The 15,259-nt window shown below is 40.2% G+C and overlaps 1 protein-coding gene across 2 annotated transcripts in view; it reads left to right on the top strand.

The window, feature by feature from the left end:
* Positions 1 to 1,532: 1,532 nt before the first annotated feature.
* The window catches only part of LOC124705834 (protein FAR1-RELATED SEQUENCE 5-like), a 17,875-nt gene continuing 4,148 nt past the window's right edge, over positions 1,533 to 15,259 (top strand). The window contains exons 1-7 of one of the 2 annotated variants that reach the window (XM_047237529.1): positions 1,533 to 1,735; positions 1,824 to 2,048; positions 2,484 to 2,748; positions 2,850 to 3,540; positions 3,635 to 4,092; positions 4,178 to 4,465; positions 4,553 to 5,064. In XM_047237529.1, the coding sequence (XP_047093485.1) occupies positions 1,825 to 2,048; positions 2,484 to 2,748; positions 2,850 to 3,540; positions 3,635 to 4,092; positions 4,178 to 4,465; positions 4,553 to 5,064 (2,438 nt within the window). In that variant the 5' untranslated portion in view covers positions 1,533 to 1,735; position 1,824. Of the gene's footprint in view, positions 1,736 to 1,823; positions 2,049 to 2,483; positions 2,749 to 2,849; positions 3,541 to 3,634; positions 4,093 to 4,177; positions 4,466 to 4,552; positions 5,499 to 15,259 lie in introns of those variants that run through there. The other variant, XM_047237527.1, reaches the window with a different exon arrangement.

Raw genomic sequence — 15,259 nt, 5'->3', positions numbered from 1 at the left:
TCGGTTTTTTCCGAGCAACTTAAATTGTGACTTCAAATTCTGGATCAACTGTGTCCGTTGGATCTTGATCCGATGGCTCATGTACGTAAAGTTGCATTTTGGAGTAAGTAAAGTCACTGGCCTCAAGTTCCACCACCTCATACTTTGTATGTTGCACAAAAAAACAATTTGGACGGATATTTTGCGGTTTCCACCATGTACTGCTCCAATCTGTTGTGATTCCACCACTTAATCATCTAATCAACCAATTATACTGGTAAATATTCTCTTACTTTGCATCTCAAACATTTCCCTGACTTTGAGTCCCTGAAATGCAGGTCCCACAAGTTGGGGGACCCCGCTGTCAATTACCCAAAGTTAGGAAAGGCCAAGCCAGAGAATCCCCTTCGGGTAGAGCGGGATGCGGCTCTTCTCGCTGACCGTGAACATTTGATAGAGTGCAGTATGAACGCGCGCTAGTACACTCAATAAAGACAGAGAGAGAGAGACGCTGAAGAGGACTTTGAGTTCTGGTACCTCACCTGTCCGAAATAAGTACGCTGATAGCCTGACCTGCCCTAACTACATCCGATCAAATCGATGTCTTGCCTTGCACGCCGCCTTCGCGCATCCATGTCTTCCCGATGAAATCGGAAATTTAATTCGGCTCTTGGGCGGATATGCTACCTCGACCCAAAAAAACATATTTTTAATTTTCAAAAAATTCTAACAAAAAATTCTCATGTACTTCTCGATAATCTATGTGTGTTTGTGTAGTTTGGTGAAAAGCCGATATATTTTGTGGTTGATGTAAGAAGACAAAAGCAAGTATTACAAACAACTTTATTTTTAGCAATAAATTTTATCTTTTTTACACAGCCCAAACGACAATTTAGTTTTTTATGGAAAGACTTTATGCGCTCTTAGCATGTTAAGATGAAAAGATTAATTTTTTGTTTGTATTTTTTTGACATTTCAAAATATATAGATGTTGCAATTCAAACTAAAGGGAGCATACGCACCCAGGAGCCAAAACATCACTCCTCCCAAAAAATATGATTTGTTTTCTATTTGTGACGTTTCGCGATGCCTATCATATGTCTGTATAGCCGCAGCTAGCACCATCGAGCACGCCCCAATGCTGTGTGTATTGTCTAGTCAATTCAATGTTCATGGTAATCTGACCAAAAGATACGTCTTGGAGTACGCGTGCGCCTTATTCCTTGAAATGGAGGTAGTACTTTATATTTGGTCCAAATGCGAAAAGTGTTACTCCTCCTATTCTAGTATACCATATCTATAACGCGGACTTTTGGCTCATGGGTGCTACGCCACCCCATGGATCCACCGCGTACGTCTGCCTGCAGATTCGTGCAAGAGTAGTAAGTGAAATTCCGACGCATCATTTATTCATGAGCAATACACATGAATACGATAGGTGATACCTGACAGGAAGCAGAGGTACAGTGCAAACGAGAGTGGGTCCGTGCGGTAGCACTTATTAGGCCTGCTCGGTACATGTCAGTACAGAAATTCTAAGTTGAACCCACCAGCCTAGTGGGACGCCATTTAATCCTCTTCCAAGCGGCATCCCACTCCTCATCGCCATTAGAGCAAGCTTCTTCGCTCCCTGCTCCGGCGAACAGTAACAAGAACTCCGGCGAACAGTGATATCCCGTTTTTTCTAGTAAATACAGAAGTCCTAATCCGGGCCCCCTTCTCACTGTAGGTTTCAAGGCTACGTTTGTTCTCTAAGGTAAGTTCTGTAACATACAGTTTGTATCGTCACCAGATCCGGCAATATACTCAAATCTGATTCTCGATTTCTTCTACTTGTTCGACAGGATGGCGCCCTGTTCGTCAGAGGATCCATATCCTACAGAGATTTCATTCCATTGCCCAAACAAGCCAAGTTACCTTGATACGGTGGAGGAGGTGGATGAGGTTGATTCTTCAGCCGACAGCGCTGGCCAAATCGGAAGAGGGACTGCTTTCAATAGCTCGATCTCTGAAGCCAGGACTCTGAGCATCGTAAATGTTGAGCGCGACCCTAGTGGATCAGTAAGAAGGTAAGCCAGTTTGACAGATTTTATTAGTAGTTTCTATGTTTTAATGATTGATTGCTGGCCTGCATGTTAGTCTTCAACTATCTTAGATCTTTTAACTGCCCAACATATCTAATTACACATGTACCTATCCACTGATTTTTTCTGTACACAAGTGGTGAGCAGTATGGTCACGGGCGAAATTTATTCTCTAACCGCTGATTAATTTAGTTGTTAAATATAATCGAACAATTGGGTGTTGAGTTTTGACCCATGTTAAAGCATGGTAAAAAGATGTTAGATACACGTAGATGACTTAGGGTGTATATTAGGGTTTTTTTTAATGTTCATAATACTTAACACTAATTTATTGCTATCAAAAAATAATTATTTTTTTGTTGTCGTTGAACAAATTAAGGAACTCGATGAAAATTCATAAATGCACTTTTTGCCATCTAGGCACCGCCGTGGGGCTATGCTAGACGAGAGAGCTGCAAGTGCTGAAAGAGTTACAGCACTTGAAAGTGCTTTTAGAGGATTTGCTGAGAGGAAAAGCGACGAAGTGCTGTACCCAGTGATTGGGTTAACTTTTGATTCAATTGGTGAATCATACGACTATTACAACTTGTTTTCATGGGAGTGTGGTTTTGGTATCCGTTATGGCAAAAGTCGGCTTAATGTCAAGGGATCTAAGTGCATGCAAGAGTTGCTGTGCAATTGTTCAGTAAGTTCCTGACTAATTTCTTAATCAAACTCAAGTCCGTTTCATGTTTGAATTCACTAAATACATAACGACCTAAAAAAAATTGCTTATTGTGTCACCAGGGCAAACCGACGAAGGAGAACAGTAGTTCATCGCGGACAGAGTGTGCGGCAATGATAAGGTTGCTTCGAACCGACGACAACGCTTGGTACATATGTGAGTTCAGGGCAACACACAACCACCTGATGCTAAAAACATGTGCACAGAAGTTGCATTTTCCATCTCACAGGCACATAGACAAGTACACTCGTGAGCTTGTATTGCAGTTGAGAGAAAACAATGTCAATCTCAGCAAAGTTTACAGCATAATAGGGACATTTTTTGGTAGAATCGAGAACGTACCGTTTACAAAAAGGTGTCTTCGAACACTTTGTGGTAAAATAAGCCGCGACCAGGCAGATGAGGATGTCAGGAAAACAATGGATCTTTTCTCTGATCTCAAAGATAAGGATCCTGAGTTTGACTATTCGGTTAGAGTAGACGGAGATAGCAGAATCAGGACATTGATGTGGACCAACGGTAGTAGTAAGCTCCAGTACCACCATTTTGGCGATGTTATAACTTTTGACACCACATATCACACGAATTTGTATGACATGCCATTTGGGTTGTTTGTCGGGGTAAACAATCATTTCCAAACTGTCATTTTTGCTGGTGTTCTAATGAGGGATGAGAAGGTTGAAAGCTTCAACTGGGTGTTCAGAGAATTCGTGAAGATGATGGGTGGGAAGGTCCCAGTAACTGTTCTAACTGGTAAGCAATGTATGATGAAAAATTTATATACCTTCCTTATTATTTTTTGTCTGACATCTAATATTTATCCCACACCTTTCAAAAAAAAATACAGACCAAGCTAGGGCAATGGAGGTTGCAATTGGTCAGGTGTGGCCAGACATAACGCACAGGTGGTGCAAATGGCATGTCATGAAGAAAGCGAAGGAGAGTTTAGGGGTTCACTATCACAAAAGGAGTGAGTTCAGGATAGAATTTCACAAGCTTGTTCAGGACATGTTGACTGTCAAGGAGTTTGAAGACGCATGGCAGGCTCTTGTTAAGAAGCACGGGCTTGAAACAAATACATTCCTCATACAGATATACGAGGTTAGGCATAAATGGGCAAAGCCTTTTTTCGCTGGAAAGTTTTGTGCAAAGCAGACCAGCACCCAAAGAAGCGAGAGTGCAAACCATATGTTGAAGAACTACATTCCACCTGGCTGCCCTATGAACCTATTCGTAAGGCAGTACAGCAAGCTTCTTTTTGATCGAGACCAGGAGGAGGGGTTCCAGGAAAAGAGAACTATATTGGTAAAGAAAAAAACCATATCTTACCAAACATCTGCATTTATCATCTCAAAAAAGGTGATTGCTAACATCTTAATTTCTTAACCAGGGTGGATCCATTCTTAAAGTAAACATACCGATCGAGAAGCATGCAAGCAAGATTTACACAAGAACAATGTTTGAGATGTTTGGATCTTTCCTGTTTGCTGCCGGATCGTATAATGTGGAGGAACTAATTCCCAGACGAAAATATGTCGCCACACATATCAATGCGGCGAAAAGAGAGAGATACCTGAAGTCAGTTTTTGAAATTGAGCTGTCGCCCGAAGGGGATTTCTTCAGCTGTGAGTGTGGGTTATTTGAACACATGGGGATGGTCTGCTGTCACATTATAAAGGTAAAAAAAATCCAAACTATAATATATATTAATATCAAGCTTACAAATTTTTTACTAGTTTCAATTCATGTCCTATTTGTTTGGAAGGTAATGTCTGAGCTAAGGCTAAGCGAGATACCTAAGAGGCACATAATGAAGAGGTGGACTGTGGAAGCTAGAGATATTCTACCTGATCATTTGCGGCACTACCAGAAGGACGTCGGCCTTCACGAAACACATACATTCAGGCATTCTAAAATGTACATTGCAGCTCTGGAGTTAGTCAAGATGGGTGATATGAACGTTTCTGCCTACGATGCTGTGATGACATGTTTGATTGAGGGGAAGCATAAGGTTACCCCACTATGCGGTAACACTGATGGTATGAGTATTGTTGAGAAAGAAGCTAGCATAGCTAGGTCTAATTGCCAGAGCCAACAGAGGGCTGATTCAAATGTACACAGCATTGCAAAATCAAATGGAGTTAGTAGAGGCCGCGATGTCTCGGATGCACAGGCAGAAGCTGAGTTTCGCTCAGCAAATATATCGAGAGACAAGGCCAAACAGGCCATGTCTGAAGGGTCCTGTGTAAATGGAGGCGAACAAAGCTCAGAGTCCTTGAATGACGTTTACTCTCCTGATAGGAGCCACTACGAATTGTCTGCACCTCCTGGTAAAAAACGCCGTGGTCACCCAACTACTGCACGAGACAAACCTCCTTATGAGCAGAAGGATAAGAGATCCAGATTTTGTAAGATATGCAGGGGTAAGGGTCACAAATGCACAACCTGTCCAATGAGAGGTGATTTACCGGTGAAGCCAAGACAGGTTGCAAGGTGCAGCAACTGTGGGCTGCCTGGACATAGGAAAACTAGCTGTGTTAAGCCAATGTTTTTCCCAGGTTAGGTATTTTCACAGTAGAAGTGTCTACTGATGTATGTTTATTTATAAAGTTTTAAGTACGCGAGGATTGTTTGGGTAATTTACTTCTGAAACTGCTGGATTGTAAAAGACTACCTACTATTTTTATTCATGTGAGATGCTCTAAAACAAATCAATTATCTCATGGTCAATTTGATCACGGTGAACATTTTACCGGTACATTTGTTCCACACCGCGGTCTTCCTCACTGTTTTTGCATTCTTAGGGGTGTGGTGAAAAAAAAACTGTAATGAAGCTGATATTTTTTGCATAAATAGTGGGTTGATGTGAGATGGGTGTATGTAGAAATTGTGAAGTTAACTACTGTTGTACCTTAATCTGTTACGGCCTAGGTGTCAGCATTAGTTTAAAGGATTTTGTCGAGGAAAGTAATCCAAGAGTAAGGCCTGAGCTACATTTTGTCGTCGTGTTCACACTGACGTGAGATAGGTGGGACCTTAGCTGGATTATTGACTCATCTCCCGCCCATGGGTGGTGGTGGGTCCTAATTTTTGAAATTCAAAAACACCAGGCTTCAGATCATCCCATCCCCTTACTACAGTGACGAAAGATCTATATAAGGAGAACCTAACAGAGGTCACACTGGTGGTAAGAGCTCCTGGACAATATGAGTTCATTCCTTGGAAACACTTCATGTTTCCCCGGTCTGCCTGTGAAGCACGGCATTCAGTGCTGTGGCAATGAGGTCGGTTCTATTCTAAACATCCCACAAACTTCCTTCTGGCTACACTGTGTTCTTATGGTGAAAGATTTTTTGCAGGTAAAGCTCCTCAGTAGCGTTCTTGGACTGATTGGTGGAGGTGGGATTTGTAGCAGTGTTGTAGACGAGGAGGTATTTTTTCTAAAGTCCATTAGCACTTTTGTGTGCATATAATCTTGTACTAAACTTTACACATGTACTTGTATTGTAGGAATCCGTGTGCTTCGAAGGAGATATGCCTGAGGTGGAAACTGACGTTAAATATGTCAACAAGACTGTTACAAATACTGTAAGCCACTGTTTTACCGCTAGGCATATCAACGCTCCTTGTTATCTATTATTTCTTTATGCCCACGCTCGTGTCTTCCAGGATTTGCCAACAAGAGAAGAGCTTTTAGGAGAAGGATCCGGGGAGACAGACCCTGGCGTGAGCCAACTATTTGATGAGGTGTGGAGCACAAGCTCTGAAGGAGATGCATGCTCAGGGGCTGGTTTAGATCTTGATATTCCAGAGGACGAAGACGAAGTTGATAGCCTGATGTGCAAGCGACGCAAGATAGTTTAGTGCTATTCCATTTTATGGAGAAACTATATGAAAGCTCCCCTTAGGGTTTTTAATTTCGTTGTGTTTGTTAGACCTTGGTTAAGAAATTCACTATGTCAGCAAAACTGTATGCTCTTACCTTGTTTGTCCACCGCTATGTATATTATGTGATTTATATGCAGGGGTAACCTCTTTAACCTGAAAGCTTCCAATAAAAATTTAAAATAAATGATTTTTTTAATGGGTTAGTAGCTCTTGTGTGCTCTATAAGATCCAATGAAAAGATGGAGTCGTGTGCACACGCATGCAGTGATCTTAAACTAAACCTATCCTCAATGCAATCGGTTTGTTCATGTAAAAACGGTGTCAACAATAGGCATGCAGTCATTGGATTCGATTGTGCCATGCAGAAAAGGAGCATTACGACCAAGTCGTCAAAATCGTCGCTGGCTCTCCGTTCACACAGACATCATGGAAAAAAGGTGGCATGTAAAGGAATTGAAATGTTAGTGGACGTAGTTGGCGAATTAAATGCATTTGCTGCTGGCCGGATGGTAATCCCAGCTGCACGCCAAAAATGCTGCATGGGGTATCCAATGGCAACAAAGAATACTATAAAAACTATCCACCGACGCTGGCGAGCCTGTTGGTGTATTAATCCTTCTTCTCTCCCAGTTTGGCTAGGAGGATGTGGTGAGGGCTGGTTGCTACAGGAAAGAAGAGTGCTGAAGATCTTCTTGAAGAACAGGTACAAACATATGACTTCGGATCTATGCATTTTCTTGTTTTTTTGGCTGTTCTGCAACATTGTTTGAACTGTACGCTTGGGTGTGTAGATGGGGAGGCTTTCTTATGGTTGTACGCGTCAACCACGTACTAGGTCATTTGCTAGCAACAGATCTGTTTTCTGGGCAGATATTCAAAAACAGAAAGAAACGGGGTGGGCCTCGGACGATGTTCTTCTTGTTTGCAAAGATGGCAGAAGTTGCGTGAACAGCTGCTTTGCACCTAAGGACATTTTTAAAGCAATCTCAGATTGGTCGCTCGAGCAGAAGAAACTAATTGTGGAAATAGGGTTGGGTGGAATACTAGAGATAGATAACATCCTGTTTGTGAATCGAGATTTTTCCCAATGGCTGCTTCAGCGCGTAGACTCTCGTAAATCTCTGCTGAAGATAGGTCAAAATGAATGTGTTCACCTTTCAGAGCTAAGGGTTTCTAGCATTCTTGGAATAAGGTACGAAGGTTGTACTGAAATCCCAAGGAGTGAACTACCTCCTAGCCTGGAACAGATAATCTTGTGTCGATCTTACCTGGGTATAGGTGGTAGCACATGTGAGATTACAGTCAGCGAGCTGTTAGATGTCTTAATGACGAAAGTTGGGTCACCAATTTCAGAATCAGAGAAGAGAAGAGTCCAGGTCGGTTTTGTTATGCTTTGCTGCACAGTTTTCTTCAGCCCAAGGAATAAGCGATACGTGGTGCCTAGAGATGGTTATGAAATGGTGAAGGATCCAAATATGTTGGGCAAGATTAACTTTGGAAAATATATAATTGGAGAAATAATTAATGGTGCAGCTGTTGTTCAGAATGCTATAGAGAAAGAGCGGAAGAGGTTCAATGTGCATGGGTGTTTGCTGCTTTTGCAGGTGAACACAATCGCTATTTTGTGTAGTTTCTTATTTGAAAAAATATAAGTTTAGTAATACTATTATATTCACTTAAACTAACAAAAATTATCCCACGGTGCAGATACTTTACTTCGATTCTGTGGAGACAGGTTTTTTCCGTGTAGAGCCAACTGCAATTCCTAGGATTGCTTTCTACACGGGGGCTGCCCTAATGGTTTTGATTGACGAAGACACCTTGATTATGGAGGAACAGAAAATATACGGGACTATGCCGGTAAGATTATAAACTGGAATGGTAAAATTTTGAAATAAGCAAATTATTCTGACACGTGTGTTGAGGCCATATAGTTTTTGCTTTAATGTACAGGCTAAGAACATTGATGGAGGAAATTCAAGGTACAAGGGGCATTTGATATATGACGAGGTATGTCTGTGTTTTAGTATGGATATTCGAGTATGGTAGAAAAATTTCAAAAAATAATTAACTTCAAACACTATCACACAGGTGCATGATTGGCTAAAAATTAAGAACGAGGAATTCTGCCAGATGCTTGCAGATAAGAGAGTGATGTTTTGTGCCATTGATTTGTCGGGAGACTTTAACAAAGCATTAGAAAACGAAGCGAATGCTGATGAACTAAGGAAATTGGTTATAAACTATAAGAAAGACTTGAAGGATTACATCTACAGTATGGTTGTTTTCCATAAAGAAAACCTTCTGAAGACAATTCTGTACGACCTCGGGGCATTGTTGGCTGGTAGGTTTTTAAACTTGTTTTTTGGCTTGTGTACATGTCCCCTATTTGTTTTTCTATGAATCTGTGTTTTATGTGTGCTATATTACTATCGTGAAAACCTTTTGTTCATGTACTTGGCACAGCATTTTTTGAAGTACGGTGGTGTTTCGATGAACTAAAGACCAGTTTGTTGAAAACAATGCAAAAAACATGTAGGAAATCAGGCATCATAGACCATGGCTTGTACTTCTAGAATTTTTTTGTTCATAATATAAATTAAATAATATATCTTAGTGTGTGGTCGGCTTGTTCCAGATCAACGCATGGTCATTTTTTATCCCCCAACACAAATGTTTTTATTGAACTTTTATGTTAAACCTTTTCAAGCACGGGTGTGTGTGTCCCCCGAGAGCTCCTTTGTATCCCCCTAACGTTTGTGGCGATCGTGTGGATAGCCATCCCGTAGGAAAAGAAAGGTTATATAAATATGAAAAAAATAAGTCTTCCTCGAATCTAACTTGAGATCACGTCTGTGCTCGTAGGATAATTATTTCTACACGAAATCATCCTAAAAATTGACTACACGACAAAAAAAAGCTGGAAAAAGTGTCGAATATACTATGAAAATTGTTTGCAAAAATTGTGGCGACCGTGTTTCATTTATTTTTTATTCCTTCGATAAAAATAAAAAACAATGTCGTATGATTTTTTTTTTGTTTCCAACATATTAATTACCTTTGATTTCCCAAAGAAATTGAGTATATTGGCTAATGTTTTAATTTTACTCCGTGTTTATTCCAAGTATTGGTTCGTGTGTCACCCTGCAGCTTAGTATTATATCCCTTTTGCTTCTACCAAGAATACACACATTGTTTTTCTCGTGTATCGTAGAGACTATGTTGCGGCACCGGACTTTTGGCTCCTGGGTGGAACGCGCCCCCCAGAAATTTAAGGACAATTGAAATTTTTTTTAGAATCCAATTATGATCAGGGTGCTACTCGTTAAAAACATTCATGGAAGAATTTTTTTTCCATGGTGTCCAGTGCAAAAAAAAGAATTAAAAAATATTGAAAAATTATCTGTTCACGGGGCACTCCGAGTTTTTTTTACACATGAAAACAATAAACGTTAGTTCGATTGATTTTTGTTTGTTTCAAGTACAAGACCTGGACATCTTTGATTCCCCAAAACGTTTTGAATTCTTTGTTTAATTCATCTTTATTTATATTTTTCAACTTTATTGGTGGGTGGCATGTGGTAGTCACTATGCATTTCACTTTAATTTCCTAACTATATATTAGTTTGCTGTTCTCTAAAAACTGAGATTTTTATTGCGATATATAACAAAACATCTGCATTCACGACAAATCCTTAAAAAAAACCTTTTCTCAGTTGTTGAGCAGTCTAAATATGTGGATAATGAAGATAAAATATAGGTTCGGGGCTAATGTTGAGTGTCCAACCCAAAATTTCGCTGAGTGCAGTAGTCGTTCCTTGGGTGAGATTGGAAATATTAGCAGCTAAAAGGCTTTTTTTTGGGCTAGTGATTTTTTGGATTAAGTTAAAATGTATTTATTTCAGCACTAATGCATACAAAAAAAATGTAGGGATGGGTGCAACTGGTTGTGACATTAATTTGTGCAAAAATCAAGCGAGAAGAGAGCTTGGTAAGGCCGTGGAAGAAGATGGTGATAGGGAATTGAAGAGGCAAATGGAAGAAGAATCTTACGGTTCTTGCGATGAGGTCATCGTATATGACCCAGCAAATAAAGGTGCTAAAATTCTTTACTTAATTTCTATATGTTGTGTTAACTCATTAAATCGGCTAATATATGGCAGGAAAACGTAGTAGAATTGAGCAATCTACAGACGATGATGATTACGACGTAGAATATGTAGAAGAAAATATATACCGGAAATGCATTCTTCAGATTCAAGTACCATTGTCCCCGTTTGATACTGATCATGAATATCCAGTTTTCGACTCTGAGAACGCTGAGCTCGGTTACCAAAACCTAATCGATTCCTCGCTTTCAATGAAAAACAGGTATCTTTTATTATTCTTCATTTGAATACAAAATTTGTTGCGTAAATTGTCGTGTGTGTATTTTTAAATTTTGTTTTTAATGTGTTTTTTAATTACAGGTTGTGGTTGGTGCACCATGTGCCAGTACTCCTAAAAATGAAGGGGAGACATATTTTTGAGTTTGTTGGTCCTGACGGTGAGGCCAACTATGTTGACGTCGAGTTGTTCACGAGGGTAATGATACAGATAGAAAGTAAGTGGACCAATCCACATGATAATGTCCGTTGGCGGCACCCTATGAATGCAAGTTTTGCGGTATGTCTTACCGTTTTCCAAACATGGTAGTGTTTTCTCGTGGAATAAAAAAAATCTCATAGTACTCTTTGATTTTTTGAAGGGATCAATCCTACACAGCATTGCTCCTTGGGACAATCCAACTGTGAATAAAATGTTTGTTGGATCACACATTCCTTATGACGTTGAGTCATGCCGGATGGTATGTTTTTAACTTGTGCTGCTATTTTTCTAGAAACTTTGCTTACCTGTATTGTACTAACATGGTGGTTTTCTAAACACGGAGCTTCTTGCTCCATACCAGGAAACAGAGAGGAATTGGGTACTTTATGTGTTTGACATGTGGTTGAAGAAACTTCACGTTTTAGATCCCGTAAGGTCATGTGGGGGTGTGGAGGTAGTTAAGGAGCACCACGTTGAAAAATGCAAGAAACTGTTAGATGGAACAGCGAAATGCTTTGATCATTTCTTTGATGGGTTGACCATAAACAAGAAAGAGTGGAAATTTGAATACCATGGGAGTTTAAACGAAAAATCTAGCAGGTACAATTCAATTGGTATTTTATACAACAAATAATTAGTATCAACGTTTATGTACAATCCATGAGTTTATCTGCTAATTTGATGAATGTTGTGTCATGTAGGGAGAACAGTGGTTTTTATGTGCTGCACTACATGATTAGCTTCGATGGGGTCAGTGTGAAAGATGTTATTTGCGGTGTAAGTTGGTGATATTTTGTTAAATATTTTTTTTGGTTTTTCATGCTACTTTTAAATGAATTTTTATTGTTAAATTTAGGAGGACATTCATCGGGTGAAGAAGACAATACTACAGCTAATTGCTTGCATGGAGAACAATAGCGCAACATTCCCGCGTTGCATTTACCAGGCGAAGTGATTATTCTGAACCAAGCTGTATTGTACCTAATTTGCATCTCATCACGTGTGCTGCGAATGTAATATTTGTACTATTAAATTTGGAACGTGTAGTTTTAATTCTGGAGATCCTTTATACTTTTTATTGTACTCTTAAACAGTTAATGGTGTGTGTTGGGTCTATGGACATATTTTTAGCTTGCAACCACTTAACGGCACTAATTGCGTACTGACAAAAAAAGAATTCATCGCTACTAAAAACGGACTGGTCAATAATTTTTTTTAATTAGACGTACATTTATTTTGTCAAGGTGTTTATATAAATCGTGTACTTGTTTAAATTCTGGAGATGTTGAAAACATAGACTCAAAATCGATTTAAAATCAAGTTCGTTTCTCGTAGAGCGTGCCGTGGTACAGGGTGGTTTAGCCCATGCGTGTGCAACCTACCCCTTGTATTGGGAAGGAACGTTGGTGGAGACGTGGTAGTACGTGAGCACTGTAGATTCGTGGCTAATGGCTCAGCCTAGTGCGTGTAGCATAGCACAGTGTTGTACTTGGTGGAGAAAAAAATACACACAATCTCTCCCAGAGATATGAACGTACAAGCGCCATTAGGTGTAGCAGTCTAGGGGTGTGCAGAGTGGTAGAGTAGAAATTATGATACCGTGTGAGCTGCTGCTTAGAGGTGACATGTAGCAGTAGTGTAGTTATCACATTGCAATTACTTCCTGGAAGGAGAGTTGGACTTGGAGTAGTACTAGTACCAGGGGCAGGGGGTGTGTGGTAGGAGAGACCGAAGCAAAGCGGATATGAAGCTACGGAGCAGGTCCTCGCCATCAAAGGAGCTTCCTGTCTCGTCGATGGAGACACCATTGGGGGAGAAGAAAGGGTCGACGAAGATTGTTGTTGCATTGCCAGCCGAGGTTAGTGCAGATTCCTCCTTCTTATGTGTGGTTTAGTTTGAGGAGATTGGTCAAACAACCAACTACATATTGCTTAACGATTTTCAACCGACCCAGGGTTTCTTGTTCATGTTCTTCTTCTGACAGGATTACTTATCTTCTTCTTCTTTCTTGTACAGAAAACCATAAGGAAGGTTAGGTCTCGTGTTGGTAGGAGACAACTGCCGGTTCCTACCGCGGGAGTTTCAAAGAGGCTATGGGGATGGAAGAGAGGATTAGATGCCAGCTGTTGGGCTGACCTGGAAACCCTAGTCTCAGCTGGTCCAGGTGGGATGATACACAGCAATTATCAGCCAAGGGAGCTGTCTGTGGCGACGGAAGGTTGGCCAGAGCAGAGGAAAGCTGTAGTAAGGGAGATTGGTTTGGCTGGAACACTTGAGATTGGTAAGTCAAAGGTTTTCAATGCAGAGTACAACAGATGGTTGCTGAAGAGAGTTGACAGTGATTAGTCAGAGCTGAGGATAGGTGTGAAAGAGACTGTGGAGATCAAGGAGAGTGAGTTCAGTTCAATTCTTGGAATTAGGGCTGGAGGGGATAAGATTATAATAAGAGGAGTTGACAGGCCATCACCTGAGGAGATAAGTCATGTTCGTGGTTTACTGGACATGCAAGGGAAGAGGTTTGGCCTAACTGTTAATGAACTGGTAGGTAAGCTTTAGGATGCTGTTGATGTTCCTATGACTGATAAGCAGATAATGCATACTAAAATTGCATACACCATGCTAGTATGCACAGTGTTCTTCAGTCCCAGAACCAGTAAACAGAAGGTGCCTGGTGATGCATATAAGATGGTTATGGAACCGAGCTTGATCGAGACAATAAACTTTGAGAAGTACATTTATCAAGAGTTGTTGATTGGTGCAAAAAAGGTTCAGATGGCATCGATTGTAAAGAAGAACAAGTGCTGGAACTATGGTTGCATTCTGCCTCTTCAGGTGATTCTGTCTAACCACATTAGCATTTAGCAAATCATTCCTTGGAAAAATTTACTATATATCAATTTATTTGTTTCTAAAGAAATTTACCAACCGTTGGCTACCCTGTGGTCAACTTGTTTGTTCTGCAGATCAAGTACTTCGACTCAGTCAACACAAACTTCTTGAAAGTTGAACAAGGCATGTACCCTAGGTCAAAATATTACACAGCCCAAGTTCTGAATGCTTTGATAGAGGAGGACACTATTGTTTGTGATGGGAAGAAGAAGTTTGGAGTCCTACAGGTAATTATTACAACTATTACAACAGAATTTTAACATAGGTTATTTTGTATTCCATGAACAATAGTAGATGAAGATCATAACTTTCCTTCCTCAGGCAAAGATGGATTTCGAAGGGACTTGTTTTGGGGACTTACAGAGAAATCCTTCTCTTACAGAGGTAGTTATGTAAAGAATATACCTCGCTATGTATATGTAGTATATAATTAACTGGAGTATGCTTAAAAAATGTGTTCCTTTCTTGATAACAGGCTTTGGTCACTCTGAAGCAGTCTCTGCTGGATGCTGCTAAGGATAGCTTAAATAGCTGTTCTGCAGTAAACACACTCATTAACGATCAGGCTATTACCAAAGAAGAAATGAAGATTGTTTATGAAAACCACAACGTGTCTGAGAACACTAGAAGGGTAGAAACAACAAAAGAGCAAGTTCAGATTATTGATATACTGTTGGGAAGTAAGTTATGTTGCCAAATATAAAAAAATTATTTTAATTGATATCATAGGCATTTGATTAGTTGCCACAAAAAATTTCAGATATGGAAACTGAAGAAACAAATATTGCGGGAGATGAATTTGGAGAAGGTGTAGTACCTGAACATTTTTGTTAGACCTGTGTGACATCAAGCATTACCTTCTGCAGCATGTGATGTAGTCTTGTTTGGCAGGTGTCCTAGTGGTAGGATCGGTTGAACTGGTTCAGAGCAACTGCAGGCTAGGTGAAGGACCAACAGTTGAAGGAGAGAGCAGTACACCTGAAATAAATTTTGCAATGGCCAGAAAAGGTAGGAATATGAGAATACGGTGTTGTCCATTTGTAACTAGGCATGTATTGAAATGCTTGTTTGTTTGGTAATGGTAGCTGTGCTTTACTGGTCATGTGAA

This window comes from Lolium rigidum, chromosome 4 (assembly GCF_022539505.1).
Source record: "Lolium rigidum isolate FL_2022 chromosome 4, APGP_CSIRO_Lrig_0.1, whole genome shotgun sequence".
NCBI classification, from domain to species: Eukaryota; Viridiplantae; Streptophyta; class Magnoliopsida; order Poales; family Poaceae; genus Lolium; species Lolium rigidum.
The sequence above is the reverse complement of the archived record's forward strand: the minus strand, read 5'-3'. Positions and strand labels throughout refer to the sequence as shown.